The 16,750-nt window shown below is 34.9% G+C and overlaps 1 protein-coding gene across 5 annotated transcripts in view; it reads right to left on the bottom strand.

Annotated features, from left to right (window-relative positions):
* Positions 1-16,750, bottom strand: part of Tenm3 (teneurin transmembrane protein 3) — a 453,046-nt gene that overhangs the window by 139,568 nt on the left and 296,728 nt on the right. For all 5 annotated transcript variants that reach the window (XM_047548919.1, XM_047548916.1, XM_047548917.1 and 2 more), the window contains one exon: positions 1,905-2,027. In XM_047548919.1, coding sequence (XP_047404875.1) covers positions 1,905-2,027 — 123 coding nt within the window. The remainder of the gene's footprint in view (positions 1-1,904; positions 2,028-16,750) is intronic.

Here is a 16,750-nt window from a genome sequence, read left to right as displayed (position 1 = left end):
AAAAGTCATGGTTTTAGAGGACTCCAGTTCTATAGAGATTTCTGAAGCCATGTTCATGTGTACATTCTAACCCTCTGAAGCTGATATGATACTAGGCTGTCCATTCCAGAGCTGCCCTAAACTTCTCTTGCCAATATGAACTACACTTTGCCTGAGGTTATAAAGTAAATAGGGGAAAGAGTTAGGATTTCACTATGGGCTTATGTGAGCTGAGGATGCTGATGTGAGCAGACATATTTCCTGGCAAAATACCAGGACCCAATGCCCCAGGCTGGGGGTACAGCTCTGAATCCCCAGCTTTCTCAGTATCACACTTTCCGAGTACTGTGAAACTAATTAGCCATACTCTATGTTCATTTTAATCATAATAAAAGGTTAGGGTATTGTAAAATAAACAAAACATCCATAATAAGCATTTATCTCTTTAGCATAATTACAATTTCTTCAGTCAGTAAAAAAGTTCTCTATGTGCGTGATAAATAAGTACCATCTGAGCTTTTTCACAGGAATCAACTACTTGGATAGTCTGAATATCCATCAATATAAACAAAATAAATATTCCTGATTTCTATATATTTACTTGATTTGTTCTTATGTGTGTTATCAATGTATAAAATCAAATGAGTGTTTAAGGTAATTAATGTTTATGTAATTGAAATTTCTCACCTGCCATTTCAATTATGAAAGTTTTTCTTCACCCCTATGAACTCACTGCACAGTGATTGCCCTTGGTTGCTTAAGCTGTGGTGACATGTCAGTCACCAGCTTATAGTTCTTTCAGCACATGTAGAACTTTGTATGAAAAGGCTCCACTTGGGGAGGCACTCATTATTATTTGAAGATTTAATGTCATAAAATTCTACAACCTCCCTAAGGAGGCAGAGAAGTATCATCTAGTAAAATTGTTAAAATAAAAAGATGGGAAGGCAAAGAACAAAAATATGTTAAAAAGCGTTAGTCATAGTAAATGGGTACATGTAAAATAGCAGCACATATGTTTTTTAAATATGTACTAGTTTCCTCTCAGTCCTGCAGAGGAACTAGCCACATGAAATGGACATAACTGATGTCAAAGTAAAATATAAATACACTAGATACAAAGAAACAAAGAGGAAGAAGTGCTAGAGAAATTCTTAAAGGCAAACAATGTATCAGTTGACAATGAAGATATCTTGATCAGGCTGCTTTGAGATATAAAGTATTAGCATATTTTATAAAACATCTAAGATACCAATGCCAAGACATGTATGTATATGTATATACATAAATAATATACAAGTATACATATTATAAATATACATATGCCTGTATATATTTTTCTGGGTGTGTACACCGGCAAAATAAAACACAGTATTCTCTATTCACTTAAATTTGATTTTTAATTCAGTCAATTGATTAAAAATTGTGTTAGCCCAAAATGCAAACTCTTACAGGTTTAGAGAAAGGGCAACCAGAGGAAAGGTCATAAATTATAATCCTTTAATGTGTTTTGCATTTCAAGGCTTTTATAATAAAATTAATATACTATTCCAACATCACTTCCAACATCACATACAAGTTGAATGAAGAGAATGATATATTCAAGGTAATATAAGAGGTCATTTACAGGACTATAATCTATTTGTAGACTAAAAATAAAACTCAGTAGACACTTGCAGGAGGCAAAGGCAGAAAAGCCTACCCATCAAATCAGAAGGCAGAAAATCATAGTATTCCTATGATAAAAATGTGAATTTTCAACTTTTTAAGTAAATTAATAAAGATCACTCATAAAAAGATGATATCTGTAATTTCCAAACCTTTTCTCTCTCCCATATAAATTGGACGTAAGCATGGCTAAAAATCAGTTTATGGAAAAGGGATGTTAAAAGATAAACACAGGATACATTAATTCTTTCTCTTACCATTGTCGCCAGAAGGTAATGATACAGTGTTTGTTGGCATGGTATCAGAATTCACTTTTCCATTCTCAAATGTGTCATTTTCAGTCTGCTGTAACTGCCAGTTGAGGCCAAATAGATGCATTGCTGGGGGTAAAAAATACAAGTTGTTAAAGGTCTGCTGCTTTTAGCTCCAGAAATAAATGGTAAGCATGTTTATAACAAGAGTCATATGTAAAGTTAAAATTTCCAGTTTTTGAAAAACCAAGGACAATTGCACAATAAAATTATAAAAGCTCCCCAAACACATGCAATTTATGTAGTAATGCTGTGCAATATGGCAGCATTTCAATCATGATTTAATATTCAGCTAATTGGTATCAGAAAAAGTTGTATGAATGAATCATTATTTGCTGTAATTTGTCTTGGGTCCCTTTTTACCATCTTTCAAGTGGTGGAATGCTCTGTGGCAGTATTTTCCAAATGTGCTTGACCACACAGGTCATTTGCAAAAATATAATGCTCTATACTATGTTCTCAAGAGACATGATGCTATGTATTTGAATTATGGTGAAAAAAAAAAACTGGTTTCACAGATGAATTTGTATATGAAATGATTAGAATAGATCCAGATGTGCAAAATATAATAATATTTGAATATCTTATATTTAGAATTAGTGGTTTTTAAATTTATGACATATTTCAGTAATGACAGATCAAACACATGCATATATGTTGTGTAATTTCATGTGAGTTTCTGATATGGTATGATTATCCTTTTTATAAATTTATAAATAACTTTCTTTTGTTGTTGTTGTTCCAGGGATTGAAACCAGGGGCACTTAAAACCACTGAGCCATATCCCCAGTCCCTTCTTATATTTTCATTTAGAGATAGGGTCTTGCTGAGTTGCTTAGGGCCTCACTAATTTGCTAAGGCTGGCTTTGAACTCACAATCCTCCAGGCTCAGCCTACCAAGCTTCTGGGATTACTGGCTTGTGCCACCGTGCCCGGCATAAAAAACAAATTTATCAAAATTTTATAACGTGTGTACTAATTTTACTTAAAATATTTAGAAAACATAACTAGAGGACTATGTGATATAATTATAAATTTATAAAGGTAATCTAATTTAAAATTTTAATATATTATTAGTTTTCTTAATTTAGCAAAAATATTTAGAAGAATATATCACTACCATATTAACCATTAACAACTACTAAACATTCGAGTGCCACAGAATACAGCTGAGAAATTATTTCCTAAGAAGGGCTAAAATTCACAGGGCTGCCCAGTGATGGTCATACTACCGTATCATGAAAGAGAAATTTTTTGACATTATTTTGCTCACTATACATATTGGAATTTACCACAGAAATATAAAAAGACAAGCATTTAAAATTCTTGTCAGAGGCAGTGTGATAACCACCATCTTCAAAGAGCTTTTATTAAATATCCAATATATTATCCAATATATGTAGTAACAAAATTAAATTGGCACAGTGTAAAGCACAGTAGCCTTGAAGGCATTTACATTTTTGTTCAATACTTACTTGAGGATTTAATCTTGGAAAAATTATTGTCAAAGATTAGGTTTACTTAAAAAATGAGACTTGTTAAAACTATTTAATTGATGTGAAAATTCTAGAAGTATATGAAGGATAGCTGGCATATAGCAGGACAGATCTTAATATACAGGCATTTCATTTATTTATAATATTACTGAACTATTTGGAGTCTTTTGATTAGACCATGGCACCTCTCAATAAAGAGTCCCTTTTGTTTACAATGCTCCCCACTGTTGAAAACCTATTAATCACTGAGATGGCAGGTATCAACTTCTTGGAGAAACCCACTCAAGACTGTTTTAATTTACCTTTATATATGATTTATAAGATATAAATAGGTTTAGGGACACAGTTCCTGATACCTAGCAGGCTTCAACAAGTATCTGACAAATAAACAATTTAAAATTAGCAAAAAATTTTCTAAAATTTTAAAATCTAAGAAAATGCTGCTGTGGATAGTGATATAGTAATTTAAAGAGAAAATATAAAACAAATATATAAACAGTTAAGGATGAGTAGCATATTATTAATAATTAATGACTTCTTTAGTATATTATATGAAAAGTAGTTGAGTGAAAGTCCATTATTACTATGTATGGTTGAATAAATTTTTAAATATCAACAGTTTTAGGTCATTCTTATTATCAGTTCCACATTCTTTTATTCATAATATCTAATATTAGCTACGCAGATAGCTACATCTAACTTGTATTATTTGCAAAAATGTATACACTCACACTCTCTGCTTAAATTAGGCTGCCAGCAATTCCATTTAAACTCTGATTTTTATGGATTAAGATACAGGTTTTAGAATTCTTAAATTTATAAGTTGTCATCTTTAAAGAGGTATAACTTCATATGTCATTTTGCATTAAATTACATAGCGGTTGAGTGGCAAAGTGTCAAGAGCTTTCTAAACATTTATCACTCCATACATTTGTCAAGGTTTTAGAACTTAAGCAATTTTTTGAACAAAGTAAGGGGAGCTAGTTCTGCATACAGTAGGGGTTTGACAGACATACTTTGACATAGCAACAATAAAAACCGACCTTCTCTGACTTAGAATGATTTAATTTCTGATTTTTTTGATTTTCCTATGGCACAAAAGCTATACGTGTTCATTAGAAACCTACTTTGACTTTTGAATTTTGATCTTTCCCAGGCTAGCAATATGTGGAATGATATTCTCATAATGCTGTGTTGTAATGGAGCAACGGTTTCCAGTCAGCCCCATGACCATGAGGTGAAACATTAAGGACTATGGGCTAAGCTAGGATGTTTGGTAGGTTATATGTTCTAAATGCATTTTTAAAAAAATATATATTTTAATTGTTGATGAATATTTGTTTGTTTGTTTATATGTGGTGCTGAGAATCCAACCCAGTTCCTCGCACATGTCGAGCAAGTGCTCTAACACTGAGCCACAACCTCAGCCCCTTAAATACATTTTTGACTTCTAATATTTTCAACCTCTGATGGGTTCATTGGGATCTAACCCCATCATTAACTCAAGGAGTACATCTATTCCAATATGGTCCAAATTTCCATGCAAAATAATTTATGATCATTGTGATCTTTCAACATAAAGTCTTTCTCAAATGATAAATTTGCTCATGTTATAGACATTTGCTCACATTAATAGACTTTGAAGGGTAGTGATACTCCAAGGGATTGCGAAATGTTAAAAATGATGACGTCAAATGTTAAAATGTGATGTTTTTGTTAGGAGATGTCAAATGTTAAAAGTAGTGTGATGTGTTTGTTAGGAGAGCTATTTTATTTTTTTGCCAGATGGGCAACAGCTTCTATATTTATATAGAAGTTCTTATATATATTTTTTTTCACAAAAATCTCAATAAGATGTTGTATAATGAGAATCAGGCCCAATCATATTATATCTTGTTTAATACTTTATTGAAAACAGAAACCAACAAGTTGTTTGGTCTTAGGATATTATCTACTTTGAAATTGTGGTATTTGGCTTTAGTGAAGTTCTTGATGCTTATGTATAACTTAAGATTTGATACATATGCAGGATTAAAGAGAGAGAAGAAAGAGGCAGGTAGCAAACTCAAAAAAAATCAAGAATGCTCCAGAAATTACTGAGCAGTGGTGTAATAAAACTGCATGGGACAGTTTGGCAGATAAATAAAGGGAAAGTTAGCTAACTTACTAAATAAAATACATCTGCAAATATTGAAGAATGAGTCCAATTTTTCAACCCTGAGCTGGAAAGCAGATTTGAACCTGTGGGAAGGTATCCGCTGCCAGTAATTACAGATGGTTCCAAGGACCCTTGGTTCATGCATATTCCAGCAGGGGTGCAAGAAGAATTGCCAGAAGCAGGTTGGAGCTCTGTGTTCCCAGGAGTCCTTACTGTCTGGGCACAGCTTGGATAAGGGGTATGTAGGAGCAATACCAGACAGTCTCAGTCTCAGAGAAAGTGGTCCCTTGTGCTGAGTCCCAACATCGTGATGCAATTTAAAAAAAAAAAAAGACATTCAGTGAACAGAACACTCTGTGTCAGATACTGTACTAGTGTTTCCTTTGTGTGATTTCATTTAAGCTTCACAAATACTCCACTGAATAGCTACTATTCCTTTATTTTTTCTTACTTAAATTTGAGAAAATGGGAACTATTTGAGTTAAGATTTAAGAAGCTTCCAAGTCAGTAAGCACTGGACCTTGACATTAAGTCTAAAGACAAATGACATCCTGGTATATACCTGTCTGTTCAACTAGGGTGTAGTAGAGTGTGGAAATCTACAGAGGAGGAAGTTAAATGTGACTTTTGAGACAGTCTCAGACTATAGATAATGCTCCTCTGCTACAGCAAGGAAATGGAAGGCTGAGAGAGGATCAATGAGGAGGGTGGGGAGGGATATTAACAGGCAGCATCTGTGTATTCCAGGTACAATTCTTTCACATTAATACTTTCTCATTCTATTATGATGTCTCAAGATAAGTTTTATAGTAATATTATGAAGATAAAAGTAAGATCAGGCTATTTTGATTAACTTCAAGATTTTTTTTTTTGGGGGGTGCTGGGGATCGAACCCAGGGCCTTGTGCTTGCAAGGCAAGCACTCTACCGACTGAGCTATCTCCCCAGCCCCTAACTTCAAGATTTTTAAAAATGGCAATTTAAAAATTACGTAGGTAACATACATGGTTTAAACAGAGTCATTTCAAGCAATGAAATAGAAGACACCATCAAAAGCCTACCAACGAAGAAAAGCCCAGGACCAGATAGATTCTCAGTCAAGGGCTAGCATAACCAGACAGAGACACATCAAGGAAAGAAAACTTCAGATCAATATCCCTGATGAATGTATATGCAAAATTCTGGCAAATCACATCCAAAAACATATTAAAAAGATAGTGCACCACGATCAAGTGGGGTTCATGGTTCAACATATGGAAATCAATAAATGTAATACATCACATCAACAGACTTAAAGACAATAATCATGATAATCTCAATAGACACAGAAAATACAGCACCTCTTCATGTTCAAAACACTAGAAAAACTAGGAGTAGTAGGAAGATACCTCAACATTGTAAAAGCTATCTATGCTAAGCTCAAGCCTAACATCATTATAAATGGAGAAAAATTAAAAGCATTTCCTCCAAAAACTGGAACAAGACAAGGATGTCTTCTTTCATCACTTCTATTCAACATCATCCCTGAAACTCTAGCCAGAGCAATCAGATAGACAAAAGAAATTAAAGAGATATGAATAGGAAAAGAAGAACTCAAACTATCATTATTTGCCAATGACATGATTCTATATTTAGAAGATCCAAAAAATTCCATCAGAAAACTTCTAGAACTCATAAATGAATTCAACAAAGTAACAGGATATAAAGTCAATACCCATAAATCAAATGCATTCCTATATATAAGCAATGAATCCACTGCAAGAGACATTAGGGAAACTACCCCGCTCACAATAACCTAAAAAAAAAAAAAAAAAAAGAGGCAATCAATCTAACAAAAGAAGTGAAAGACCTCTACAATGGAAACTACAGAACGCTAAAGAAAGAAATTAAAGAAGACCTTAGAAGATGGAAAGATCTTTCTTATTCTTTGATAGGCAGAATTAATATTGTTAAAATGGCCATACTACCAAAAGTGTTATACAGATTCAATGCAATTACTATTAAAATCCCAGTTACATTCTTCATGGAACTAGAAAAAGCAAACATGAAATTCATTTGGAAAAATAAGAGACCCAGAACAGCCAAGATAATCCTTAGCAAGAAGACTGAAACAGGAAGCATCCCAATACCAGAACTTAAACTATACTACAGAGCAATAGTAACAAAAACAGCATGGTATTGGCACCAAAACAAATATGTAGACCAATGGTACAAAATAGAAGACACAGAGACAAATCCACATAAATATGATTATCTCATATTAGACAAAGGTGCCAAAAAACATACATTGGAGAAAAGATAGTCTATTCAACAAATGGTGCTGGGAAAACTGGAAATCCATATGTAACAAAATGAAATTAAACCTCTATCTCTCACCCTGCACAAAAATCAACTCAAAGTGAATCAAAGACTAAGGCACTAGAACAGAGATTCTGTGCCTAATAGAAGAAAAAGTAGGCCCAAATTTTTATCAAGTCAGCTTAAGACCAGACTTCCTTAACAAGACTCCTAAAGTGTAAGAAATGAAAGCAAGGATCAATAAATGGGATGAATTCAAACTAAAAGCTTCTTCTCAGCAAAGGAAACAATCAATAATGTGAAAATAGAGTCTACAGAATGGGAGAAAATACCACGCACACCTCAGGTAGAGCACTAATCTCCAGGATATATAAAGAACTCAAAAAAACTTAACACAAAAAAACAAATAACCTGTCAATAAATGGACTAAGGAACTAAACAGACACTTCAGAGAAGAAATACAATCAATCAACAAACATGAAAAAATATTCATCATCTCTTGCAATTAGAGAAATGCAAAGCAAAACTGCTCTAAGATTTCATCTCACTCTAATTAGAATGGCAATTATCAAGAATACAGGCAATAATAAGTATTGGTGAGGATGTTGGGAAAACTCATATACTGCTGGAGGGACCGCAGACTGGTGCATTCACTCTGGAAAGCAGTATGGAGATTCCTCAGAAAACTTGGAATGGAGCCACCATTTGACCCAGCTATCCCACTCCTCAGTTTATACCCAAAGGACTCAAAATCAGCATATTATAGTGATGAAGCCACATCAATGTTTACAGCAGCTTGATTCACAATAGCTTAACTATGGAACCAACCTAGATGCCCTTTAACAGATGAATGGATAAAGAAAATGTGGTATATATAAACAAGGGAGTATTACTCAGCCTTAAAGAAGAATGAAATTATGGCACTTGCAGGTAAATGGACGGAACTACAGAATATATGCTAAGTGAAATAAGCCAATCCCCCAAAACGAAAGGCCAAATGTTTTCTCTGATAAGTGGATGCTGATCCATACTTGGGGGTGGGTAGGGAAGAATGAGGGAACTTTGGATGATGCAGAGGGGAGTGAGGGAAGAGGTGGGGTGGTGGGGATGGGAAAAATAAATAAATAAAATAGAGAAATAGAAAAATTCTCTCCCCCCCAAAATTACATAGATAAAAAACTAAATGAAATAAAAAATTCTTATGTGAAGATCATAATTGTTAGTTTTGACATTTTAGAAAGAGTACTCATGTAGATTTAATCTTTAAAAAATATTTATTCTGGATATCATTGCTTCATAGTATTATACAGCCATTTCCATCTATTTCTAGATGATTTTAATATGGAAGATGGCAGCTGGATTCATACCTAAAATATTATCCAAGACAGATGAAAATTTGTAGATGACAGCAATAATACATATTTGTTTAGTATATTCTTCATACAATACCTCAAGGTCTATTACTTCCACTAAGACCTCTGTAGGGAAGGTCATTACCTCTGCTGTATAGGGATGAAACATAGGCAGAGGCCAGTGATTTACCCATTGTCTTCTACAAAGTAAGTATATGAAGAGGACTCATCATTCCAGATCTGACCCTATTTCAAGATTTCTTTTCCTGTACTGCACTATTTCCTTGCTAATCTAAATTGTTCTGAATTAAAACTGCATCCATATTAAAGATGTTTATATTTTTTAGTACAAATTGTTAATTTATTACCTTTTAACAGTGGCAAATATAATCATAGTTGTCCACATGTTAAAATTAGCTTCTAAATGCAAGAATTTTACCAACTACAAATGGTTGTATTTTGCAAGATCATTTATAAATTGGTTGATTGGAACTAGAATGTTATTTTCCATATTAAAAAAATCTCAGAAATGGCCAGGCCTGGTGGTGTAATCCTAGTGATTTGAGACCCTGAGGAGGATCCTATGTTTAGGTCAGCCTGGGAAACTCAGGGAGACCCTGACTAAACATAAAAAATAAAAAGGGCTGGGATGTTACATAATGGTAGTACTGATTTTGCCAGTGCTACAAAAAAAAGAAAGAAACAAACAAAAAAAATCTTAAAAATGATGGTTAAGTCCCCAGTTGGCCTATAAAAGTTTGTTGCATATGTTATATATATAATAGAATTATGCACAGAGTACCTAAATTTGCACAAACAAGAATATTTACAGATGCCTTATTTGCAATAGCCCCAACTGAAAACAATTCAGATATATGCCAGCAGTGTACAGAATACAATGGAATTCTGTACAGCAAGGTAAATGAGTGAACCACTACCAGATACAACACGGATGAATCTCACAAACATTAAGACCTCAGTCACACGAAAAAGTTAATGCTGTTTACGTACACATGTATTTCAAAGTCAGGTAAAATTAACTGGGAGGAATAAAAATCACCATGGTGATTACTTTTCTGAAGAAGGGGCAGGTAATGGCTGGGAGAATCCATGGAGGCTTTTGGAGTACTGATCATATTCTAACTGGGGGGTGTTCACTTATGATCTGCATGCTTTTCTAAGGGTGTAGTATATTTGAATAAGAACTTACGTAAAAGTAATTCATCTAATACATAGTAAATGCATGATTTTACTCTCCCCGAATCTTCCCTGTAATTACTATTCTCTACCAGGCTTCCAATGACAGCCTATGTTACAGCTCCATGAGATAACCGGAGGAAATGCAGGTGTAGGGTAAAAAATGTCAACACACACACACACACACACACACACACACACACACAGAGATGAAGTAAAGAAAAATGGAAAATGCCTCCATCAGGTGGGAGGAAAGGGAAGGATGAGGAAAGGCTTTCTTTAGTGCAAAACTCAGTGTCAGGAAAAAAGCAAGATGATTAAACAAATTCATGTGTTGTGTCAATGACTGTCAGTCCATGACCCTCTCAGGTTTAAATGTAGTTTAAAACTATGATTTATCTTGACAATGATGTGGAGAAGTTGAAACCCTTGTGCATTTTTGTTAAGATTGTAAAATGTGTCACCTTCATGGAAGACAGTATGGAGATTCTTCAAAAAATTTAAAATAGACCTACCATATGACCCAACAATCCTATGTCTGGTTATATGCAAAAGAATAAAAATTTAGGTCTTGAGGAAACAGTTGCCCACCCATGTGTCTACCAAAGATGAAAATAACTCAATGACTGTGACTGGATAAATGAATAAACAAAATGTGGCATAGAGAGACGATGAAATATTATTCAGCCTTAAAAAGGATATCCCATCATATTCAATAGCATGAATGAACCTTGAGGACATTAAGCAAAATAAGTCCCAAGAAGACAAAAATCACATGATCCACTCATGGACTATCTGAAGTTTTCAAACTCTTAGAAACATAAAGAAGAGTGTTATGTAGTAGGGGTTGGTGGGGAGGGAGAAGCAGGACATTATTTAATAATAAGTACCAAGTTTTGGTCTTGCACTATGAAAAAGTTCTGCAGATTTGTTGCACTAGATAAAGATGCTTAACACTTCTGAACTATACACTTAAAAGTGGTTATGCTGCTAAATTGTGCTATATATTCTTAAACTACAGGTAAAAACAAAAGCTATTATGACTTGTCACGCCACAGAAAATCGCTGCTGTGAAGATTTAGAAATGTGGCTCTGACAGAGTGAACTACTGAACCCAAAGAGTACTGGGGGATCAGCATCTGACAGGTGCCCTCTGAAGGTTCCTACATATGGCCCCTCTCCTTAAGTATGTTTATCAATGATTTGGAGGAAGATATAAAAACAATGTTATTGGAGTATGCAGATTGCACACGGATTTAAAGGAGGGTATAAATATCCCTCAATTACGGAATCTGAATTTTAAGGTATCTTTTAATTTTGATTTCCTTCAAGTCATTGTGAAATTTCATTCCTTCCCTTTACTGCCATGAATCTCATAAGAAGAGACCACAGCATTGATTGTTTCCTTAGCACATACTACATATTTTCTCCTCACTTTGATTTACCTTCCTCCTTATAGAAAACCTCTCTCTCAGTGGTTATGGGCATCTTTTGAATGGCCATGTCTAGTAGTCCATTATCAATATTCACCCTGTTTGCATTGCAGTCACATTTTCCAACACGGCCAACAATCTTCAGTACTTTTCCTCCTTTGGTAGTTCTCCTAGTTCTCTTCCTAGCTCTCTTAACTGCTGTTTCTCAATTGTCCTCACTGAATCCTGTGTACAAGTCATAAGGGCAATGTAAAGTATTTCCATATAATGGAGTCACTCTTCCATGCTCCTTTGAAGCTTTAAAACTGTTTTGGACCATGAAATGTGGGCACAGGTAGTGTGTCTCATTTATGGGAGGGAGATTTAAGAATCCACATGTTATCAGTTGCATTTCCATGCAGTGATCCCAGAAAGGTGCTAAGTAGAATTCCTGTTAGTCTGGGGTCCTCAGTGAGCATGACCCCCTTGAACCATACCGCACATGTAGCTTACATAGGAAATATGCCATCATGTTAAGCCATGGTAGTAGGAGAGTCTAAGATGGTTTTAATAGCCCTTGTCTCCTGGGAATCATACCCTTGTATAAGTCTCCCCACCTTGAGTGTAGGCCTGATTTAGTGACTTCCTTATAACGTTAACCATACACGGTGAACATAGTGGAATGTCATCTGAATTTAGGTAAATCTTCAGCTTCTATTTTGGTGCTCAATCTCTCTTGCACTGTTTGCCATGGGGAAAACCAGCTGCCATATCAGACATGAGGCAGTCCTGTGGAAGGAGGTTAAGGCCTGCCAGTAACCTCAAAGTGAGCTTGGAAGCAGATTCCTTGAACACCAGTTAAATTTTCAGATAAGACTCCAGCCTACAGTTTGACTATCATCATAAAGAACTTCAGGAAGAGGCAACCAGTTAGTTGGTACCAGATTTTATGATCCACAGAAACCTGAGATAATGTTTATTGTTTCAAGTTGGTAAATTTGGGGGTAATTTGGTATGCTGCAATTATCAATTAATATAAACACTGATATGCCTAGGGTTGCTTTATACCATTTCATAACCCGCCCTCTACTAACTTAATTCTCATTATATGTATCACCCAAAATGTAGGCATTCACCAAAACCCTTCCTTGGGTCTCTATTTCTTCCCAACTGCTTTAACGATTTCAATTTTCAATTCTATGTGGATGGATATGGATACTTCCAAATCTGTATATTTAATACTCTCTTCTTTCTGGCCTGAGCAACACTACAAACTTCACCTTTTACTAGATATACCTAGAAACCCTGGGGTACCTCAAATTTTATCCTCATAAATAATCCTCAAAAAATCATGTTTTGCTTTCCAGGTTTTCTTTCTCTGTTTATGAGGTTATTTTAGCCTAGGCAATGAAAATCACACAGGCCTAGGATGACTCAAAGTTCTATGGATTACTAACTGTGTAGTCTTGAGTTAGTATTTAACCTCTGAAATGTTCAGTTTTCTTGCCTATTAAATGGAAATTATGAGTACCTCTTTTATAGATTTGTTATAAAGTTAATTAAGGTCAGTGTATATAAAGCCCTTAGGTTTGAAGCAATACTCAATAGATAACTCCTGGTCACCTACAGGTAAACTCTGAATCTTTAACATGTCTCCCTTCCTCATCTTCTCATCTAGCCAGTTGCTGGATTCAGTGACCTTTCTCATTGTCCTTTCCTTGTTTTCAGTATCACTCCAGTATTTTAGGCCTTTAATTTTTGTTTTTCAGTTTGGTTTTTATTTTCTCCAAGTTACATATGCAGGCAGTTTTAGAAAGCTAGTTATGCAAAACTGTAGGCCCCACCTTGCTGCTCCTTAGACAAAATCATTCTTGGTTCTTTGGACTGGTTCTTTTAGTATTTCCCTCGTGTCTCAATGACACTCTTATACTGTTACCTCCTAATCTTTTAGTTTGGGGTAGTTTCTGGAGAATGAAGGTGGGAGGGACCCTCTTTACTTTTGATCGGTTTCTCTGTCGCCCTTTCAAATCCAATCTGCACATAGTTTCCAGTTATCTTCTCAAAGGGTATCTCTGATCATCCAATGATGATCTCCTCACAGGTAGTCATTAATGTATCTCCAGCTATCTCCCCTCACAGACCCCCTAAGTTGACCTTATCTGTCTGTCCACCACTTAAACCATGCCCCTCATTTTCCTGCTTCTGTGCCTTTGATCCCTCAGTTCCTGGTTTCTGGGATGCCTCAACTCCTCCTTTGTCTTATTAAATCTCACCAGTACCTTATTTTATTATGAAGTCTTCCCAGAACTGATGGCTATTCTATACCACCACAGCACTTGAATTTTTTTTAAACTTATATTCGAATTTGATTTTTATTTTTATCTTTTTACTTCCTGGGGTTTGAAGAGTCAGAATTTTAAGAGAAGTAGAAATGGATCTTTGCAGCGAGGGGTGTGTGTGTGTGTGTAGAGGAAGGGTGGGGGGGTGAGGGTAAAGGTACTTTGATGGAAGAGAGAAGAATGAGGGTGGAGGAAAAGGCAGTATATAGAATTTTAGCTATGAAAAAACAAGAGAAAATAGTTAAAGGGAAAGTTTAATATGTACTTCTGATTTTTCAATATTTTCCCTAGAATTGATCTTTGAAGCCCAAGTCTCTGTAGCTGAATTGGTTCCTGTGAATTAGGGGTGACTAACAGAAGAACTTACACTGTCAACCATCAGAAGGGCCTTGGATGGCACCTAACATAATTCATCCCTCTTTCTCAGGACAGAAGAACATATATTTCCAAGATGATTTCCAATCAGTCCGAACCCTTTTAAAAAGATTATGGCATTTGACATTGTCATCCACAAAATTAAGAAGCATACATTTTATGCCAACACCCAAGTCACTGATAAGTAATTACAATAATATCAACCCTTAGAAGTGACTTACTTACTAGTTCTTAAGACATTGATAATTATGAAAACCTATTTACAGCAAATAACTCTACTTTCTACTAAATCTTTTAGATGGCTTTGCTATGGTCTTGGTGGACTGTAACCAATTTTAAGATGTTGAAGATTAAAATATTTCTTATGTAGTTAAAAAGCATTTACCCTATAACCTCTTAGATTTTTTCCCCCTGTAGGTTTTTGCAGTAAATGTTAAGGAAAAAACCTTATGAATTGAAATGATTTGGGGACAATATGTTAGTTAAGACCTGTCAGTAAAATTTTATGAAGGGATTTTCTTTTAGATTCAACGACCATTCAAAAGCAAGAAATTACAGCATGCCTTCCTTTTATTGTTCAAGACTGATGGAGATGAACAGAACTCATGGTATTATAGTTCTTTCTCCTTTTCATAAAAAGGGGGCATAACATTGTTTTTAACCAGTATATGTTGGTTTGACACTTAAAAGCCAGCATGTGGAACACTTGAAACCAAAAATGTGTAATTAAAGAAAATTATATACCACCAAGTAGCAAATTCAGTGCCATTTTTAGTTTCATGTTGAGAGAAAAGGTGCCAAATTTTGATCTTGTCTCTGGGGACCATGCCACTGAAGTTGTTACCACAGCTACTATTATTTCTATTGGCATCCTTGAGTTCTCAGATCCTGCCAAATATGGATGGGAAGGAGGGGTGGTGACAGCTGGTGACAGAGTCCAGCAATCTGCCAGAACCTTGGAGCAAATTACAGGGAATGTTGTGAAGGGAACACAGAAGTAAGCACGCTTGCCATCAGTGACCTGAATGCAGCTAAAGCCACCAGAACCCTGAAGAGTGTACTCTGAGGTTTTGGCAACACAGAGCAGAGTTCTTAGCAGGCCTGCCATTATTGCCTAAATGCTGTTTAATATTACAAGATCAAGCAAACATTCTCACAAAAATAAAAAGGAGAAGACAATATAGGAACCAGGGTCTGGTAAGAAAAACTGACTTTAAAAATATCATTTGACAAAATATCTGCAATTCAATTTTGTTTAGCCTCCAAAACCTTGAAAGTTCAACTAAAGCAAGCAAAGGTCTGGAGTTCCCCTTTCTTGTAATTTACCTCATATCCATCATGGAACACTTTCTCCAAAACAATCTTTCCGAGAAAGAATCATTAAGAACCTCTTAACAGAAATTCCAAGACGAATGAAATCAGGATCTGAGCTTTTATAAACTAGAGGCACTGTTTTCAAAACAGGTTGTTTGTGGTGTCTTTTGGAGCCTTTTGTTTTAAAGACACCTGCATCCCAATCTCAATTCTGGCTCTAGCTAGTTGTGGAACTTTGTTACTGGGCCTCTTTGTGGCTTAGATCTCTAAATTATATAAACATCAGAAAGGTCTGCATTAGATTAAGATCTCTAAGGTCTCTCACTGATTTGTATTCTGTGATCAGTCAAGATATTTTAAAATATAAACATTTAAATTAAATCATTGAGCACTGAAAAAAAATTAGCATCAATAAGATATCAACATATTAGAATATCAGTGTTGTTCCTTTGTTTTCATTATAAAAACTATATTGCGTACGGTCAAATTATCATTTTATAGAGATAATGCCTTGGGTGTCTTGGGTTTTGAAAACATGTTTTTTCATTTTTTTGTTTCAATTTCATGAATATGTAAACATTCATGATGTACATGTGGAATGATCAGATTATTAAAAAAATAAGAAAAATACTCTTAAATATAGGGCAATTATTTGATTTGATACATGCTTCCACAGTACAACCAAGTTTTCTATGTAAAATGAAAGCATCTCATGTAAGATTGCAGTTTGTAACTTGGACCCCTACTGGTCTAAACTGTCATTAGGAATACATAGTTTTCCATAAATTAGCTTTTGTTTTGGATTTCCTGCTGTGTTTATATACATGTTGACGGAATGTGTTAGGCAATATT

Source organism: Sciurus carolinensis, chromosome 4 (assembly GCF_902686445.1).
Source record: "Sciurus carolinensis chromosome 4, mSciCar1.2, whole genome shotgun sequence".
NCBI classification, from domain to species: Eukaryota; Metazoa; Chordata; class Mammalia; order Rodentia; family Sciuridae; genus Sciurus; species Sciurus carolinensis.
The sequence above is the reverse complement of the archived record's forward strand: the minus strand, read 5'-3'. Positions and strand labels throughout refer to the sequence as shown.